Consider the following 19,528-nt stretch of genomic DNA (forward strand, 5'->3'; position numbering starts at 1 on the left):
GAGAAGGAGAAAATGCGACCGCCTCCATCAAGAGCCAAGAAAGACTGAAAATCGTTGACTCTTCAAGAATGTGGGGTGACAGACCAATTTCTTCTATGGTTCCCTAGAAACAAGGGGTGGCACAACTTACCCATTGGCACTTTCCCCTTGTGGAGGAATTTTTCAATCATTCCTGAGCTTCCACAGATTTAAAGATATCATGTTCCAATTTTATGTTATTGTAAATACTAATAACAGCTTGAGATGATTTAATTTATGTGTCAGGTTCAGGTCAGGTTCAAGGTGACCTTTATTGTTAGTGCCAAAGGTTAAAGCTGACAATGAAAAAAAATTTCAAGAAACCATGTCAAGTACCGTACTTTCACGACCATAAGGCGCACTTAAAAGTCTTAGATTTTCTTCAAAAAGTACGGTGCGCCCTATAGTGCAGTGCGCCCTGTGTGTTGTAAGGAGGACGTAGTAGAGAACACCATGAGAACGCTAAAGGGTGAAGTGTGGGCGTTGATCGTATATACCGGACAATCGCACATACCTGTCTAAAAGGACAGGTATGTGCATTATGTGGAACATCGTTGTTTTAACAACCCTGAAAATGGCAAAGAGACACGCTTATGAAGCACAGTTTAAACTGAAGGCCATCAGCTATGCGGAGGAACATGGAAATCGAGCAGCCGCGAGAGAATTTAAGATTAACGAATCGATGGTTCGCAAATGGAGGAAGCTAGAAAACAAGCTCCGGCAGGTCAAGAAAACGCAGCTGAGTTTCCGCGGACATAAGGCGAGGTGGCCCGAGTTGGAGGAAAGACTCGAGCGGTGGATCATCGAGCAAAGAGCGAGCGGGAGAAGCGTTTCGACGGTCACCATTCGGCTAAAAGCAGTTTCACTAGCTGAAGAGATGAACATTGAACATTTCCAAGGAGGTCCGTCTTGGTGCTTTCGTTTTATGAAACGGTGCCATTTTTCCATCCGGACCAGGACTACGGTAGCGCAGCAACTTCCAGCGGATTATAAGGAAAAGCTGGCCATCTTCCGCTCCTACTGCAGCAAACACATCGCCGACAAACACATCCAGCCCAGCCACATCACAAACATGGACGAGGTCCCGCTCACTTTTGACATCCCGGTGAGTCACACTGTGGAGAAGAAGGGGACCAGCACGGTAGCGATACGCACAACGGGGTATGAAAAGTCTTCTTTTACTGTTGTGCTTGGCTGCCATGCTAATGGACAGAAACTGCCGCCTATGGTGATTTTTAAGCGAAAGACTTTGCCTAAGTTTCCAGCAGGAATCATCATTAAGGCAAATGAAAAGGGCTGGATGGATGAGGAAATGATGAAAGAGTGGCTGAGGGAGGTGTATGTAAGGAGACCAGGTGGTTTTTTCCACGCATCACCATCGCTCTTAATCTGTGACTCTATGCGTGCCCATCTCACAGCCGATGTGAAAAAACTAGTGAAACAAATGAACTGTGAGCTTGCTGTCATTCCGGGAGGCCTGACAAAGGAACTCCAACCGCTGGACATCGGTGTGAACCGCCCGTTCAAAGTAAGGCTGCGAGCGGCCTGGGAACGATGGATGACCGATGGAGACCACAGTTCCACCAAGAGTGGAAGGCAGCGCCGGGCGAGTTACGCCACAATTTGCCAATGGATTGTAGATGCTTGGGCTAACATGTCTGCTGGCACTGTTGTTCGAGCTTTCGCAAAAGCCGGCATCATTTCCGAGGAGCCGCACGGCACGGAAAGTGACTCTGACAGTGAAGAAAGTGAACCTGGCATGTTTGATGGAGATTTAGCGCAGCTGTTCAATTCAGACAGAGGATGAGGACTTCGATGGGTTTGATTGATGATAAAAATGTGAGTACCAAACTTTGTTTTGCTCCTGCTTTATTTTTAAATACGCACACTTGTATGCTTGTGTGTTGTTGATGATGACGATTACTGGTAATAAAAATGTGAGTACCGAACTCAGGTTTGCTTCCGCTTTATTTTTAAATACGCATACGGTACTTGTATACGCCCTATGATCCAGTGCGCCTTATGTGTGTGTTAAATACTGTAATGGCACACATAACTGAGACTGCGCCTTTTAGTACAGTGCGTCTTATGGTCGTGAAAATACGGTAATATATAAGGGGCACTGAGAGAGCTGTGCAACACAGTATTTATTTTTTCAATATGATGCCGTTCAACATCACAATGATGCCAATAGGTTTTGCAAAAACACACCTCGTGATCTTAAAATCTCAAGTTTCTACAGCTTATAGAAGTCACAGATTTCAGCCAATCCTCCTCCAATCCTGTGGGTAAAAATGATAAAAGACATCATTTTAATATATAGCACTTCAGTCATAGGTCACATGTCAGATGTTGGCTTTATAAAGCAGGCTAATGTCAGTATAAAGTAATAAAAGCATGCTGACGTTAGCATGTTGTGATAAAAACACCATAAAACATCTTTTACATAAGTTTTAGTATAGCCCTTGCTATGGACTTGCTAACAACTTTGTTTCTTCTGTACATCACACATGTTGGCCAAGCTAGTTAGCCAGAGAAAACTACTGTGTTATAATGATAAATCACTGAAGTTTGTTTATTTACTAATGCTAGTTGTAGTTCCACACACATCGCAGATCGTAACTGATCTCAGATCTGTGAAAGCAGAGCAAGGGCAGCATGACTTTACTGTGAAAGACCAGCAGTTTATCCATCATGTGAATGCCCAAACTACCAGGAAAAGCTGCTAGCCTCTGCAGTCACAAGATTGCAGTAATGTAAAGGATGGACACAGAAAGAACAGAAATTAAGTCAGTTATGTTGCTCAACATCACTAGCCACAAACGTCAGTATATACACACACTCATATTTACAAATACACAGCCAAGTAGTTTCACTGTGTAACTTTTAACCACTAGCTTCCACTTTCCTGGAGCCAAACCATCTTCTCTTTATTAACTTTGTCTGGGAAATCAAAACTGTTTGTCTTAACTTCTTTGCCCAGAGACAGAGACAACACGTTATCTAACCCTTTAAGAATTAAACATGGTGTTGTTTAAGTCATGAGTGTGTAAGATGACATTTACATTTACAAATAAAATATTAGAGCTTTGAGAGTTTTTACCCATCAAATGAATAAAACATGGCTCCAAGTCTCAAGAAGCCTGGAAGGAGAACAAACCTCTAAAATTATCTCAAACACACAGTATTCACAGGGTTTTTTTATGTAATATAACTGCTGAACATGTTTGTGGTGCTTTGACTGTAACTGGGCGAGCTAAATACAAGATTGCTATCTGTTAAAACCAGGCTGTAATAGGCAGCAAACTGTCAGCTAAAAAGAGTCATAGTCAGGCTTACTAATTATGATTTAGTGACAAAGAGTTTGTTGTGTTTCTGTGCATGACTAAATCCATTTAAACTTTTAAAACACTGAAATTTATCAAAATTAAAATAAAACAAGTGATCTTTTTAATCAGAGGAAAGTAAGGCAACCTTATTTCCAATTTAGGAGGCTGTGTAAAATTGAAATAAGCATAATGCCGTGAATCAAGTCATTCCAATACTATAGTTTTTGAAATGCATGAGTTGCATTACTATAGTTTCTCCAGTGAGCAGTGGCTGTAATCAAAACCAGAAAACCTCCAAAGACAAGCGCACAGGAGCCACTGATTAGCTGCCTGACTCATAAGTGTGCACATAGATACAAGGAAACAGTGGAAGACAAGGACAAACAGCAAGATGAGACAGATGGAGGAAATGAGAGGGAACGCAGAGGGAACTAAGCACTCCACAAATCATCAGTAAGGGAAACTAGCAAAAAATGTAGACTCAGCATTTTAAAGAATAAAATCGAGGAAAAAATTCACAGAGCCAAACTGAATATAAGAAAAATAAGACATCTAAACTTTAAAACACTCAAGGAACTAAACTAAGGTAACACACCTTAACTATAGTAAAGTAGAGGTTATAGTCCACACTGCTCACGGACCCCGAGTCCCCGGAACCGGGTCCGTGACACTTTTCATTTTTTAAGCGAACAAAAAGTCAAACTGTACATATGTTTGGGTGGCTGTAGCTCAGGTGGCAGAGCAGGTCAGCCACTAATCAGAAGGTCGGTGGTTCGATCCCAGGCTGCACCCTGGCTGCATGCCAAATATCCTTGGGCAAGATACTAACCCCTTGTTTGCCTACTGGTGGTGGTCAGAGGGCCCGGTAGCGCCTGTGTCCGGCAGCCTTGCCTCTGTCAGTGCGCCCCAGGGCAGCTGTGGCTACAATGTAGCTTGCCATCGCCAGTGTGTGAATGTGTGTGTGAATGGGTGGATGACTGAATGTAGTGTAAAGCGCTTTGGGGTCCTATGGACTAGAAAAGCGCTATACAAATGCAGGCCATTTACCATGTTTTCACCAGGGGGAGTAGCAATAATAATGGCCCATTTATTTACCGTTTGCTATATTTATGTACTGTTTTAGTTTAGTCAATACATCTGCATTTTGTCATGACTGATCAGCCAGGAGGAAAAAACTGAAGGTTAACAAAATGCGAGCCGTTTGTTAGGCTAAATACCACAACAGAAAAACAAGGCAGAAAAACAGTTTTACACACAGGGCATTAAGTTCATTCAAGGAAATTGTGATGATTCTGGAAATGGCCTCATACAGGGAATTCCAACTTGTGGATGTTGGTACCATTAGTTTGCTGCGGCTGACTTCCTCCACCTGTTCAGAGGCTAATGTTGATCGACTTGTTCTAGTCCAAAGAGGAGAACATTTTGCAATGCTACTCCTATATACAGCCTTGGTGTCTGCACAGGAATTTAGACGTTTATCAACATCGAAATCTGAAATCAAGTTAATTGTGTGTGATGCACATCTGCAGTGTGGAGGGAGGCTAAACTGTGCATCACCAGATGCGGTTGAAAGAGCTTCTATGACATCAGTAAAGGTCAGTTCCTCGTCATCACCTTCTTCATTTCACCCCCATAAAACATTTATTATTTACATAGGTATACATGTGAACAAAGAATACTGTGTGTGTGTGTGTGTGTGTGTGTGTGTGTGTGTGTGTGTGTGAGGTCAAGGTGTGACCCTGTGAAGACTCCCCAAACGCTGGTGCCAGGAGCGGGTCCATCTGAACAAAAGGCTCTTATACTTAAACAGATATACGTGTGTTTGCTATACCATATATCAGCAAGAGAAGATACGACCTCTCCTAGGAGGTGTGATCTACGCCAGAACACTCTGTAGAGGGAGTGAACGCACTCCCCCTTCATGCTACACAGAGTTGTTACAGACCTCCTAGGATGAGACATTCTTTCAATCTACAAATGATTATACACCTCTAAGCATATATGGTTAAATATTTCTAAATACAAATGACAATAACAAAATCTAAACCCATCAGAATACATTTAAAGATAGCTATCAGCTATCTTTTTGTGATAGTTCACATAGGTCATATCAAGAAAAAAAATGTTCATTTCCACCTAATTTACTTACTTTGCAGTTCCCATATCCACGCATGCAAAATCCCATAATTGCACTGTGAAACTTGCAACACACTAGCTTCTCCTTTCCTGCCACCAAACCACCTCCTGTCTGTCAAATGTCTGTGGAAAATCAAAACTATCTTTGATTTCTTTAAGAATTAGAAAATGTTGTTTGCTTTACTTATAAGTGGGTAGGATGACATTTGCAGATAAAATTTTGGGTTTTTACCTACCTAATGATTAAAAAAAGGGTCCAAATCTCAAGATGCTTTTTTTTTCACTAGTGTCAATTTATTGATGCAGAATAATTGCTAGACAAGGCAAGCAGTGATTATGACTTTTAGTTTTTGACAAGACAAGCTGAAATAGTAGTAAAATATTTTGAAAACACTTCAGTACACTTAAAAGTGTAAAAAGAAATGTTCCCCGTCAGTGTTCTATGGATCAGTGTTACTGCTGCAGATGATTAGAGCTCTATAGTCGTGTGTGAGATGTTCAGTTTTGCTTCCTTTGTCTGGTCAGCCAGGTTATGTTCCCTAACTGTGTTTCCCAGGTGTATCCGCTCTGTGCCAATTCCCTATTGCATATATATTGTCTGCGTCTCCCTCTGTTCTTTTCTCCCCCTTTGTGGAAGTGGTGTCTGTCTGTTTGTCTGTTTCTGCCCTGCTTAGTTTTTGTATTTTCCTTTTTCTTTTTTTCCAACATTAAAACTGTGATTTTTACATCTCTCATTTCCTCCCACTTGACCTTCCTGTCCCGTCTCCAGTTTGTTCAAAATATTGCTCCTCACAGACACCCCAAAAAGAGATCATATTACAGCTGTTTTAACTTCTCTCCAGTGGTTGCCAGTTAGTTTTACAATCACTTTCAAGTTTCTCCTGTTTGTCTACAAAACCCGTCATGGTTTGGCTGCTTTCTACATCTTTGGCCACTTGCAGCCCTGTTCAGCTTCCAGGTCCCTCTGATCAGCTGAGCAGATGCTTCTGACTGTTCTCTGCTCTGTATTTAAAGTCAAAGAGACCTGCATTCTTGTGGTTGTCCCTGACCTGTGGAAGAGCATTGCCCTCATAGTCAAATGTGCTCCCTCCACTGAGTCATTTAAAACTAGACTCAAAACGTATTTCCCGCTGGCATTTGAGTCTGTCTGATTTGTTCATGTGTTTGTGTCATGTGTATGTTTAGCACCTACTATGTATTTTACTTGTTTTTTAAATCTATTCTTGTTTCCTTCTTGTTTTGTTTTGTTCATTTTGCTTTTTGTACGGTGCCTGAAAAAGAGACTCGTCAAAATAAGCTTATGCGTTGGTTCTATAAGGAAGATCTGTAATCCATTATCTGCCTGCTTTCTTGGATGTTAGACCGTTACTTACAATTAAGCACTCAGATCCATATAAAAGGACATTTTTATATTTATTTTTAAGCCCAGACCTGGTAAATGTAGTGGAATTGTACAGCGCTTTGAGGGCCCCGAAAAGCGCTATATAAATGCAATCCATTATTATTGTTATTAAATGTGTTGTTTGAGTGCTGCAGTTTCTTTTGGTGCTCTAAATTTCAGAGTTGTTCAGTATTAGTGCTCTGTTACTTCATGTAAGAAAAAAAAAGAAATCAAAAGGAGAAGTGTTTCAGAAGGATAACCAGTGCAAAGTGCTTTTGTAAACCACAGGTTTTAGTTCAGTTTTCTGTCATCTGTTCTCATAAATGACACGAAGCAGCAGCCTTTCTTCTCAGTCATGGAGGGCAGAGAGAAGAGAGCGCTGCACTTCTTGATCTTCGGTAAAACAGATTTTCCATAATGTTTAATACTTTTCTTTATCACAGAGACAGTCTGGATAACTTTACAACTTTTCTTAAATTATTTTTAGACTGAATAACTTTATGTCTTGATAACATTCCATGGTTTAATTTTCCCATAGTTGTTTATCTCGTGGTGTCACCTTCACCTTCTGCAGGTCAGTCTGTTCTAACCTGTCATACTTACATTTTCAATTTAAAGCCATTTTTGCAATATAGTTCATATTTTCTTTTTCCTCATAGGTCGGATCAGATTAGCTGGAAATGGGTCCACTCGGTGCTCTGGAAGGGTTGAAATCTATAACTCTTACTATAACTCCTACTCTTACTCTTACCGTTACACCTCCTGGGGAACAGTGTGTGATGATGGCTGGGACTTAAAAGATGCTGAGGTGGTCTGTAGAGAGCTGAACTGTGGGATAGCACTGGAGGCTCTTGGGTCTGCTTACTTTGGTCAAGGTACAGGGACTATCATGCTTGATGATGTGGACTGTTCAGGAAGTGAAACTTCTCTAAATGATTGTCGTCACAGAGGACTTAGGACACACGACTGTAGCCATAGTGAAGACGCTGGTGTGGTCTGTTCAGGTAAGAAAACTGTTTCCAAAGTCTGCGGTGGTGTCACAACTGGGTTTTTTCATGTATTAGTTAAAACTTAGATTCTAGTTTGTTCTCATTCCATCATATTTTGCTTATCTTACTTTTTTAAAAAGCATCATTACAATGTGTGCACTCTAATTTAAAAACCTCCTTTAGCAGCAATAACCTGAAACATTCATAAGATAGAAGCAAGGTCAAAAAAGTTTCTGTCTAACCCCCTCAAGATATTGTGAGAAAAAGGAAATATGAGATGAGAGAATGAAAAGAGCAGTTAAAGTCTGTAAAATTAGTGCCAGTAACTAATCAGAGAAGTTTAAACCATCACCAGCCTGCTCTACACTGTTATAGCTCATGATCAGTTTCAGTGAGTGTTTATCTGATGTTTTTTCTTTATAATTTGACTTAATGGTCATTGATCATATGTCGAAGATGTCCAGGGAGAGAAACCAAGAGGTCGCAGTGTATTGGAGAAGAGAAGGAGGCAGTACATATTATTGTGGTATTCAGGAGAGAGCACACCTGCCTCATTTTTCTGTGTGTATACGAGAGGCTGGAGATAGTGTAACCATAACCAGCAGTGACAGTACTGCACATAACTGCCAGCAGACACTAAATCAGATACAGCATGAAAAAAAAAAACAGTAGTCTGGTATTTAGCTGCAGAGATTTGTCATTTGCAGACACAAAACGGTATCAGCTAAGCCATTAGCCAATATCGTAGCCACTAATATTATCTGATCTGAACTCGACTGTGTCCTGTTTTATCTAATACTACATCTTTTTTTTTTTTTTTAGAAACCCCCCCTGAGCCCACCATCTCCTTGTACAGTAATGAGGTCACCTGGGGTCAGGACGTCAGAATCAATTGCTCAGTCTCATACAAGTTCTCAGGTGGAACTTTTATCCTCCAGAAGACTTCAGGCTCATTCAGTCAGACTAAACCATCCTCTACAAGCTCTGTTACATTCAATCTTCAAAATGTGAACTTTGATCATGATGGACTGTACCAGTGTCAGTACATGAAAATAAGTCGAAGGTTCAGCTCTTCCCCTGTCAGACTCACTGGTAAGAAAAAAAATCCACTTTGCCAAGTTGTTTGTTTCATTCTCTTCTTTCAATAATAGAATCAGTAACCTGGTGAGATAATGCTTTGATATGTTGATATTTTTTCAGTGAGGTTTCCAAAACCTCGTATCTCCATTTGCCCTGTTGGTGAGGTGACCTGGGGTCAGACTGTTGAAATCACATGTTCAGTCTCAACTCAGGTTTTAGGTGGATCGTTCACTCTGAGTCAAATTCAGGGTTCATTCACGAGCAGTATTGGTCAAGTTACTTGAATAAAAGTAATCAGTAATTAATTACTGATTACTTCCCCAAAAAAGTAATCCCGTTACTTTACTGATTACTTATTTTCAAAAGTAATTAATTACTTAGTTACTTTTTAAAAACACGATTTACAACCTGAAGAGGTGATAAAGCGATAGATCTTTCAGCCCAATTCTACTTTTTCTGCATAATCCATCATACAAAATGTAATCAAATGGAAAGGTCTCTTTTTAAAACTTGTTTTATTAGTTTTAATCTTTTAACTTTATGCATCAAGCAAAAATGTAATTATATGCAACATTCACTGACTGGAAGAAATTTGTTTAATATTTAAACCTATTTTCTACACATTCCAGCACATAAAATATTTTTTCTGTGTTTACACTCACTCTTTCAAATAGATGCAAGTAAAACACAGCAGAAAATAAATAACACCTAATTTCACCTGTCATTCTTCTTATTTTACGGCGCTGTTGTTCAATCGGGGAACGCTCTCTGTTGAGGAGAAAAGCATGAATTTCTTTGTATACGGATTATCCATTGTTTAAATGTCCCGGGCAGTCGAAAAGGAGGCAGAGCTGTTGAGAAATGCTAGGAGCTAACTGAAAGCTAACCGTATCATTCAAATATATTGAATGTTGCAATGTTGGCAAAGAGAGGAAGTGACGTAAGATTTGCGCATGCGGGGTACCGATCGGGTTTCCAGTACGGATCAGGTAGCGACAGTGTCCAAATTCATGGGCTGCATCCTCCTGAGGGCGCATTTGTAGACCGATTATGTCACAGCGATGCGCCGAAGGCTGTCCAAATCCAAATGCAGCCGACAAATGCGTCCTCCTTTTCCCCGAATTTGAAGGATGGGTCGGGTGTGTCCTTCGTGGCCCACCATATCCCAGAATTCATAGCGCGGCCCAGCCAATTCCAGTTTCCAACAATGGCGGCCGCTACTAAGTTTTAAAATTACTCTTATTAATCTTTCTGGGTCACAAAAAGAATATTCACAACATACTTCATACCGTGTACATTATAACATACCATAATAGACCCATTTCTGTAATATACTCACATATCTATATTATTGCTAATATATATTGTAATATATCTATATCACTAAAGCACTTCTGGATGGATGCAAACTGCATTTCGTTGCCTTGTACCTGTGCATGTGCAATGACAATAAAGTTTAATTCTATTCTAATTCTATTCTAAAATAAACTTTTAACATATTTTCAGGCGAGAATGTAGCTGTGTAAACTTCAAATATCTGCTTGGTTTATCAAGATATCGCATATTTGCAAAAGTGCTTCAACATTTTCGGAGACGTCTCTTACCCACCAGCTCGATAGCTAGCCGGGAACTCGAGGGTTAGTGATGCGGCCGAGAACGGCACAACTCCCAGCACATCATTTTCAGATCACCGCAGACTTTCACTACTCAGGTTAAACGTAATATATAAGTCACTTAGACAACCTAAAAATGTTCTTGTTTGGCTTTTTTCAGTGTTTTGTTTGTTCGTGAGTAAATCTGTTTGGCTGAGATTAAAGTTATTAGATTAAATTAGATAAAATAAAACTTCATTAATCCCTCGGGTGGGTTCCTCCTTGGTTTTCACACAGCTGAATAAACATCAAACAGAAAACTGATTAAACAGAAGTGTGAGATGGTCGAGAATTTACTCCAGTGTCCTGTTATATTTTAGATAACAAGGAGCAGACGGCCGAGTTTATTAAACTCCACCGAGACACCGAGGCTAGACCGTCCAATTCCACGGCTGTTTACTTCCGGCCTACCCGACCTCCTGAGGACCCGGCCCACGTAGACCGCGAAGGCCGGGTCCTCAGGAGGATGCAGCCCATGAATTTGGACACGACCATGGTTTTAGTAACGCAGTAATGCAGCGTTCCTACGGGAAAGTAACGGTAATCTAATTACCGTTTTTGCAATAGTAATCCCTTACTTTACCCGTTACTTAAAAAAAGTAATCGGATTAAACCTCCAACACAAACTCTGCTACCTTTAATATTCCTAACGTGGATTTTGATAACGAGGGATTGTAGCAGTGTCAGTATAAGAAAAGAGGCTCATGTCGTGAATTCAGTTCCCCATTAAGTGATTTGGTCAGACTCTCTGTTGCTGGTTAAAAATAACACAAGTATGGAGTAACTCTTGGAACAAAGCCGATACGAATAACAGTGACGTAAAATAAGAGATTACTGCATTTTCATTTTTATCATTGGTCCTTTGATTTTTTAAAAAAAAAAACTGTAACAAAGTTACTGAAAGAGTTTTTCAATCGTAGCTTTAAACTTAGTTAATTGTTGTATATAAAAACAATGTATTAAAGACAAAAATGTTTACTTTATAGTTTTTAGTCACTTTATTTATCTGATATTTTTACTGCTTTCTTTATTTTTGGCCATTATCAAAAATGCTCTCAAAGCCCACTGTAGCAAGGAGCAATCGGACAGTATTAGAGGTTAGTTATTGGAGACTGTGGAGCGTTTAGCAATGAAAGAATCAAATTTAGAGTTTGCAAAGACCTAAAAGAGTGAATATTCATTCATTAAATCATAAGAAGCATAACAAAAAATGTTAATGCTGGTCCATAACTGCTAAATGTGTAAACAAGAAACTAAGTGTTGTGTTTGATTCTGCTTCCTTCTTAATCCTGGTACCTTTTATTCCCCAGTGAGACTGCAGACACCCAGCATCTCCCTGACCTCTCCTGGTGCAGGTCTGGTCTGGGGTCCTGAAGGTGCAGAGATCACCAGGGGTTACAGTTTTGTCTTCACCTGCTCCATTAACTCCAGTTTTTCCAGTGGACGTTTCATCCTCATCTTCTCTGACTCCAACATCCCAGACAGCAAGCCAGCAGTCAACAACGCAGCCTCCTTTAGTTTCCCTGTAGCTGAGTATGAACACCAAGGCAACTACAGCTGTGTGTATGTCACAGTGTCCACACGGACATTGAGTTCTACTGCAACAGCACCCATTACTGTCATCATTAAATGTAAGTATACTATTGAATTTATGTATTAAAAATTAGAACAACATATTGTGCACACTGGCCACTCTATTCCCTATTTTTCCCTTATGGATTTTCTCTGTTTGAAAGTTTACCAAACAAACAATACCAAAAAAAAAAAAAAAATCGGGTCTTTTAATTTCAGTTATTTTTGATTTATTTCAAAAGCTTAGTTTTTTTTATTTTTAATAGTGGGAGACAGAATTAAATATTAGACATGGGCATGAACATTGTAAACTTGAGCTCTTTTAATTCCCGAAAAAAGTCTTTAAACTGCATTTCAATTTAAATCACAGAAAAAAAAAAGTCTCTGGACAAAATTGGGCAGACCTAAAAATAAAGTGCTTCAAGTACATTTTCAAAATGGTATTGGTTATTTGACCAGCTTCACCTTTAAACTCAGAGGAACCTTAGCCAAAATTATTTTGTACATTAGGCTAAAATAGTGTGATCATCAAACATTTTAGTGCAAAAATAACAAATCCTCTGGACTCACAGTACCGCCATGCTCATTTACTGTCCATCTCTTTCAGCCAGTTACTTAGACAAACTAGCCTGTTCACATTTTCAGAGCTCAAGGCAGCTCTCTTTTACTTTCCAAGAAGCTCAGTCAAAAACCTGTAGTAGACAATTCAAAAAAGTAATAATTAATCTACACAATAACTGTCAACTATAGAGCTTTTTGAAGAAACAATAACAATAAGTAAAAAGAAAAGTTTTATTTGCCTGCATTACATTGCAATTAGATGGTACAGCTCTTATCAAGGCTTCTGTCAGGTAGTCTTTTGAAATGAAATTTTCATTTTTCACATCAAGTTTTATTATTTAGTTAGTTTAAGTGAACTATAACAACTTTAGGGGAAATGAGAGGGTAAAGAGATAGTCTAGTATTTCTTTAAGTTGCTTGAAGACGTTTCACCTCTCATCCGAGAAGCTTCTTCAGTTCTAAGGTCAAATGGTGGAGAGTCCCAGATATAAACCTAGTGGGAGTGACCCCCCACAGAGGGACAAAAGGACCCCCTGATGATCCTCTAATCACCTGAGCCAAGGTGTGAAACTGGGCGTGGGTCCCAATCAGCCAGAGTTTCGGGTATGTTCATTGTGAAACCTGGCCCCACCTTATCATGCGAATTCCTGAGGTCGGATGGCCCAGGATGTGAGTGGGCGTTAAGGCGTCTGGGGAGGGAACTCAAAACTGGATTATAGATGGCAGACAGTTGGTGTCGTAAACCCCCGCCTCTGTTCAAAGATGGTCGCTCACAGTGGACATAGATGGCTTCTTTCACTCGTCTTTCAAACCATCTGTCTTCTCTGTCCAAAATGTGAACGTTGGCATCCTCGAAAGAGTGTCCTTTATCCTTAAGATGCAGATGGACTGCTGAGTCTTGTCCTGTGGAGGTGGCTCTCCTATGTTGTGCCATTCGTTTGTGAAGTGGCTGTTTGGTCTCTCCAATGTAGAGGTCTGGGCATTCCTCACTGCACTGTACCGCATACACCACATTGTTAAGTTTGTGTTTTGGAGTTTTGTCTTTCGAGTGAGCCAGTTTTTGTCTGAGTGTGTTGCTGGGTCTGAAATGCACCGGAATGTCATGCTTGGAGAAAACTCTCCTGAGTTTTTCTGATACACCGGCTACATAGGGGATGACAATGTTGTTGCGTCTGTCCTCGATCGCTGGTGTCTGGTCTTCTTTTCTGTGCCTCTTTGCTGACTTTAAGAAAGCCTAATGAGCTGCTGGAATTACTAAAGAGGCTCAGTGTTTTGTAACTGAAAATTGTGAACAGGAGTATTTTTGCAGCTGGCCTTATGGCATATCACTTTAACAACCTGCTCAACCAAATGGTCGAGCACATTTATATTTCAATAAGAAGAGTGCCTAACTTCACTCCAACTAACTGAGCCATCTCTACTACTTAGTTAAGGTATGCAGTGCTGAAATAATCCACCAGATGTCACTGTGAATGTAAATGGTTGGTTCTTCTTATCCCTCTCCCAACCAGGAAGTGAGAAACCAAAAAACCACCTAACATATTTTGAGTGTTTTTGATTAAACTAAGGTAGGAAGGTATAATGTTTTGGATATGTGATAGTGTTAGAGGACTTACTGAACAGATTTATGTGACTTGATAACATTAAAAAAATTCTTAATGTGTAATCATTTTTTGTGCTCAAAATTTGTCACTTTATGGTGCTAATGCTAACATTAACCTAAATGTTATTAAATGTATTATTTGCCATAAAATAAACACATCTGGACCCATTTTGTTTATCCACTGCTGTTGATAAATCACATTAAGTGTTAGCATAGCAAGAATATGCTGAAAGAATTTCCACAGTAAGTAATTTTTGTAACTTTCTGAGTTAATATGGAAAACTCAGAAAGTTACAAAATTAAAAAGAATAATATGGTAAAAATCAAGAGTAACATGTGAAAATTACAAATATCACAACTAATTACCTTTTAACTAAATTACACTAGCTGGTAAATTAATATTACTAAGTTGTCAAAATTATAATTGTATACTTTACAAGTACTAGATGGGCGCTGAACAATTGAATGGCTCATAAGCACATGCTCCAGTGGTGGATTCGTGAGTGGTGTCTCCTGATACCATCCACTTTCAAGCACAGTGTGTTTGAGGTCATGGTCTCACATGAAGCCACAAGGGCTGCCACTCTCCGCCAATATATTGCCAACAAACTCTTTGAGTGGGGTTTTAAATTGTTCTGCCAAGTTCATCTGGATTATCGATAACTTGGTGCCGTAAGGCAGATCCACATTCTTCAATGCTTCCCTCAGTGTAGAGGAACAGAAGCTACCTCTAGAAGCCAAAGTTGTAAAAAACATTGTGCAAACCCATAAAAGAACCACAGCTCTTCACAAGTTTCAGCTTGGTCCAGAAGTTGCACTCCTCCTTGGGTGTCAGGTGCACTGGTACTCTATGACCAAACTGCACTGGGTGGAGCTCCCCTGATGGCAGGCAAAGACCTAATGAAGAAGGGCCATGGAGGTCTGAAGAAGGTCTGATTGCAGTAAAAAGGTTTGACAACAAATATGTCAGCCTTCTAAGCAATGCCTGTGGGTTCATGCGTCTTTCATCTGTTATAGGATGTAGCAAAGAGTCCAACGCAAAGATCACCATTTCATGCTCATCACTCATCCCTGCAAATAAGTAGCATATGGACAGAATTGACTTTTTTCAACTGTATTTTCTACTGTACTTGTATTAACATTACATTTCATAGGTAAACCATTAAGTGACATCTCAACTATTTGGTAGAGATCAATATTTTAAAATGGCCTGTATTTATATAGCGCTTTACTAGTTCCTAAGGACCCCAAAGCGCTTTGCATATCCAGTCATCCACCCATTCACACACACATTCACACACTGGTGATGGCAGTTTTTAAAAACTATAGGGTCTTAAAAAAAATATTGATTGTGGCTATTACTGACCCAAGTCAATAAGAAATGCAAACCAGTGGTCCTCCTTGGGCTCTTGCACTCTGGGGCCTCTGGAAGTCTGGGGCCTGGATCTCCTCCATGCCTGCTTCATGCCCTGGGGGACGAGGCTATGGCTCCCCACACCCTCTAGCAGATCATTACACGGAGAAACCTTTTGAATACAAGCGCACTGATCCACACAGGTGTGCACACAGGTGTACACACGGGTGTTAACTGTTCATAGACACAAACCACATCTTCCTTGGCTGATACCTCAAAGCACATTGTGCGCTGTCGGTCCTGCGTGCTGCACTACAACAATCATTATTTAGTATTTACTGTTATTTACACTTAGCTGGATTAATGAGATGGTGTTGTGTTTACTATGCTGCTTTCTTTTTTGCTTGTTTTCTCTTATTTTTTCTGTTTTCTCTTTCTCCTTTTCCTATCCCCCAGCCATGTCTGTCCCATCTGTAACAACTGAAAATAAAAATAAAATAAAATAAATGACAATAACAACAAAAGTTGATCAATTGGACCAATATGGCAAAGCCGTGATGATCCACTTGGTAAAGTAAATCCGTTGGGTATCTTTGTTGGCCTTCAGACAAACAAAACCAAACGGGACAGGCAAAAACCAAACAAACAAAAAAGAAAGAAATGCAAACAAAAAAAATTTCCATTGCTTTTTTTCTTGGTGGGTTAGCTAAAGGGATATGTAGTTGTAAGAGTTTCACTTTCAGGAGCAGAAGATTTAAATGAATTGAAAATTGAAAAGTCTGCATCACACAATTTGTTGCAAATTGCACAAACGCTGAAGCTCAAGTCAGATCATCCTGTCATTGCAGCATCGCAGTTCCTGGGCGGCCTTTCCTCATAACAGCCATCCCTCAAGCTTCTCTTCATTTAAAGCAATGCATTATCAGAGATTGTAACATCTAGTCCTTTTACTGAATTGGAAAAATAGATAAAACAAAGATTATAACATTAGAAGACAAGATAGAAGGACCAGAACAGGAACGTAAACAGGGGTTAATAAACTAAAGCATTACCTAAAATGGGGAACTTAAGGCACAGATAACAAGAAATTCATAAGCACAAGGAAAGTAAACATAATACAATAAATAGAAGGTAGTGGAGCTTGAATGTAAACCGTTACCCTAATCCTGTATCAGGCTTAGGTAGATAAAGCATACATACATACATCAATAAGAACGATTCAAAGATAATCAAAAATAAAAAAGTAGAGAAAACCAAAACATCCCCAAAACCCTGAGTCAAAGATGCAGGGACAACAATAACTCATGCAGAACCACTTTCTATCTTGCATATTTGACAAAAACCCTTTCTCTCTTAGTTCCTTGGATGCGGCTGGTCTTGTCTGCAGTTACTGTGGTCCCATTGCTCCTGCTGGTCTTGTTGGTGGTCTTCCTGGTGCTCAGGAGAAGGAGGCAAACACAGCTGGGCTACGTCCACAACAGAAGTCTGTGCTCACCAGAACAAACAATATATTACATGAAAAAACAACAGCTTTGTTTTGAATATGATGTCCACATGACAGAAATCTGCTCTGTTGTCTTTCAGTGACTCTAACAATCTGTGATGAAGATGATGACGTCAGTGACAAAAGATATGGATTCTGAGAGACTGAACACCAAAGAAATCACACTGAACAAACAGGAGGAGCAGAGAAAGAGAGAAGAAAAGCAGATGAAGATCAAAGCAGTAGTGATGAAAATGATCATGTATTTGTAACTCGGTCATTTGATGAACAAACTGTGGACCTTTGTAGAGAACAAGAAGATATTTATCAAAATTATTCTGCTTGCAGCCCTTTTGAGCAAGTAACAAGTGACAACAACATTCTTCAAATCTCCTAATAAAGATTGCTCTCCCAAACTGAGTGATGGCACACCCCTTTTTTTCAGGCCAAGTCATCCTGAGTTAGAAAGACTTCGGTTTGGCAACTAGAAAAACAAACAAACAAACCACAGTGGCACTCACTGTGGTTCGCTGGACTCCAGACTGTGAGATCTCAATTACTTTATTTTTCATTTGTTCCTGAATTTCCTTGGATCACGGAATGAAGTTTGCTCCGCTTTGTCAGGCAGGTCCTATTTAAGTGATTTCTTGATTGAGAGCAGATGTGGCAGTAATCAGTCCTGGGTGTGGCTAAAGAAACTGAACCCTGCTAGTGATAAATACATTAAGTGTCATCTAACAATACTCCAAAGTCACATGTCAGGAGTGTTTCACGTGTTCCCTCTTCAAGCGCTCCAGAGAGGTCACAAGCATTCTCGCTTTTTAGATTACATAACTGAGTGGGTTTGTAATTGTAACACAAAAAGTCAATATGAACAAAAGGACGAGCCATCCATCCAATCACGGGCAACTCTGCTGAGAAGATGATGTCTAACGATATTATATATGTATTACTCTTAGACTGATTTAATAAGTTTTTTTTTTAACTATTTTCCTACCTGACAAATTTCTAATATTTCCAAACTAATTTTGAAAAAGTGCCAATGCTTTGTGAAATGTGATGAAAATTGATAGACTGTCCCAGTAATAGTGAGTTACACTCAACAAAAATATAAACGCAACACCTTTGTTACTGCTCCCATTCCCCATGGGATGGACGTAGAGACCTAAAATTCATTCCAGATACACAATATAACCATCCCTCCCAAACAGTGGTCACAAATCAGTCCAAATGTGTGGTAGTGGGCACATCTGCCATATTGAGATAATCCATCCCACCTCACAGGTGTGCCACATCAGGATGCTGATCTGACATCATGAGTAGTGCACAGGTGTACCTCAGACTGCCCACAACAAAAGGCCACCCTGGAATGTGCAGTTTTGTCTCACAGCAAAATGCCACAGATGCCACAAGCAATGAGGGAGCGTGCAACTGGCATGCTGACAGCAGGAATGTCAACCAGATCTGTCGCCCGTGCATTGAATGTTCATTTCTCAACCATGAGCCGTCTCCACAGGCGTTTCAGAGAATATGGCAGCACATCCAACCGGCCTCACAACCGCAGACCTCGTGTAACCACACCAGCCCAGGACCTCCACATCCAGCAGGTTCACCTCCAAGATCGTCTGAGACCAGCCACCCAGACAGCTGCTGGAACAATTGGTTTGCACAACCAAACAATTTCTGCACAAACTGTCAGAAACCGTCTCAGGGACGCTCAACTGCATGCCCGTCGTCCTCATCGGGGTCTTGACCTGACTCCAGCTCGTCGCCGTAACAGACTTGTGTGGGCAAATGCTCACATTCGATGGCGTCTGGCACGTTGGAGAGGTGTGCGCTTCACGGATGAATCATGGTTCACATTGTTCAGGGCAGATGGCAGCTGAGAATGTCCCAGTTCTTGCATGGCCAGCATACTCACCGGACATGTCACCCATTGAGCATGTTCGGGATGTGCTTGACCGGCGTATACGACGGCGTGTACCAGTTCCCACGAATATCCAACAACCTCGCACAGCCATTGAAGTGGAGTGGACCAACATTCCACAGGCCACAATTGACAATCTGATAGACTCCATGCGACGATGTGTTGCACTGCATGAGGCAAATGGTGGTCACACCAGATACTGACCGGTTCTGGGTCCCCAGACCCCCAATAGTGCAAAAAACTGCACATTCCAGGGTGGCCTTTTGTTGTGGGCAGTCTGAGGTACACCTGTGCACTACTCATGATGTCAGATCAGCATCCTGATGTGGCACACCTGTGAGGTGGGATGGATTATCTCAATATGGCAGATGTGCCCACTACCACACATTTGGACTGATTTGTGACCACTGTTTGGGAGGGATGGTTATATTGTGTATCTGGAA

At 40.5% G+C, this 19,528-nt stretch overlaps 1 protein-coding gene and 1 pseudogene across 1 annotated transcript; both read left to right on the forward strand.

The window, feature by feature from the left end:
- LOC146701306 (uncharacterized) overlaps positions 1–19,528 on the forward strand; it is a 316,606-nt pseudogene that overhangs the window by 97,475 nt on the left and 199,603 nt on the right.
- Positions 7,220–17,593, forward strand: LOC146701318 (uncharacterized). Its single transcript, XM_085467650.1, has 7 exons — positions 7,220–7,262; positions 7,403–7,438; positions 7,524–7,868; positions 8,676–8,945; positions 11,896–12,216; positions 17,033–17,158; positions 17,260–17,593. The coding sequence occupies exons 1-7, from the start codon at positions 7,220–7,222 to the stop codon at positions 17,316–17,318; spliced, it is 1,200 nt and encodes a 399-aa protein (XP_085323776.1). The 3' UTR covers positions 17,319–17,593.

Source organism: Copadichromis virginalis, linkage group LG9 (assembly GCF_057382275.1).
Source record: "Copadichromis virginalis isolate Kocher_CV1m ecotype Utaka linkage group LG9, C_Virginalis_male_GT1.1, whole genome shotgun sequence".
Classification (NCBI taxonomy): Eukaryota; Metazoa; Chordata; class Actinopteri; order Cichliformes; family Cichlidae; genus Copadichromis; species Copadichromis virginalis.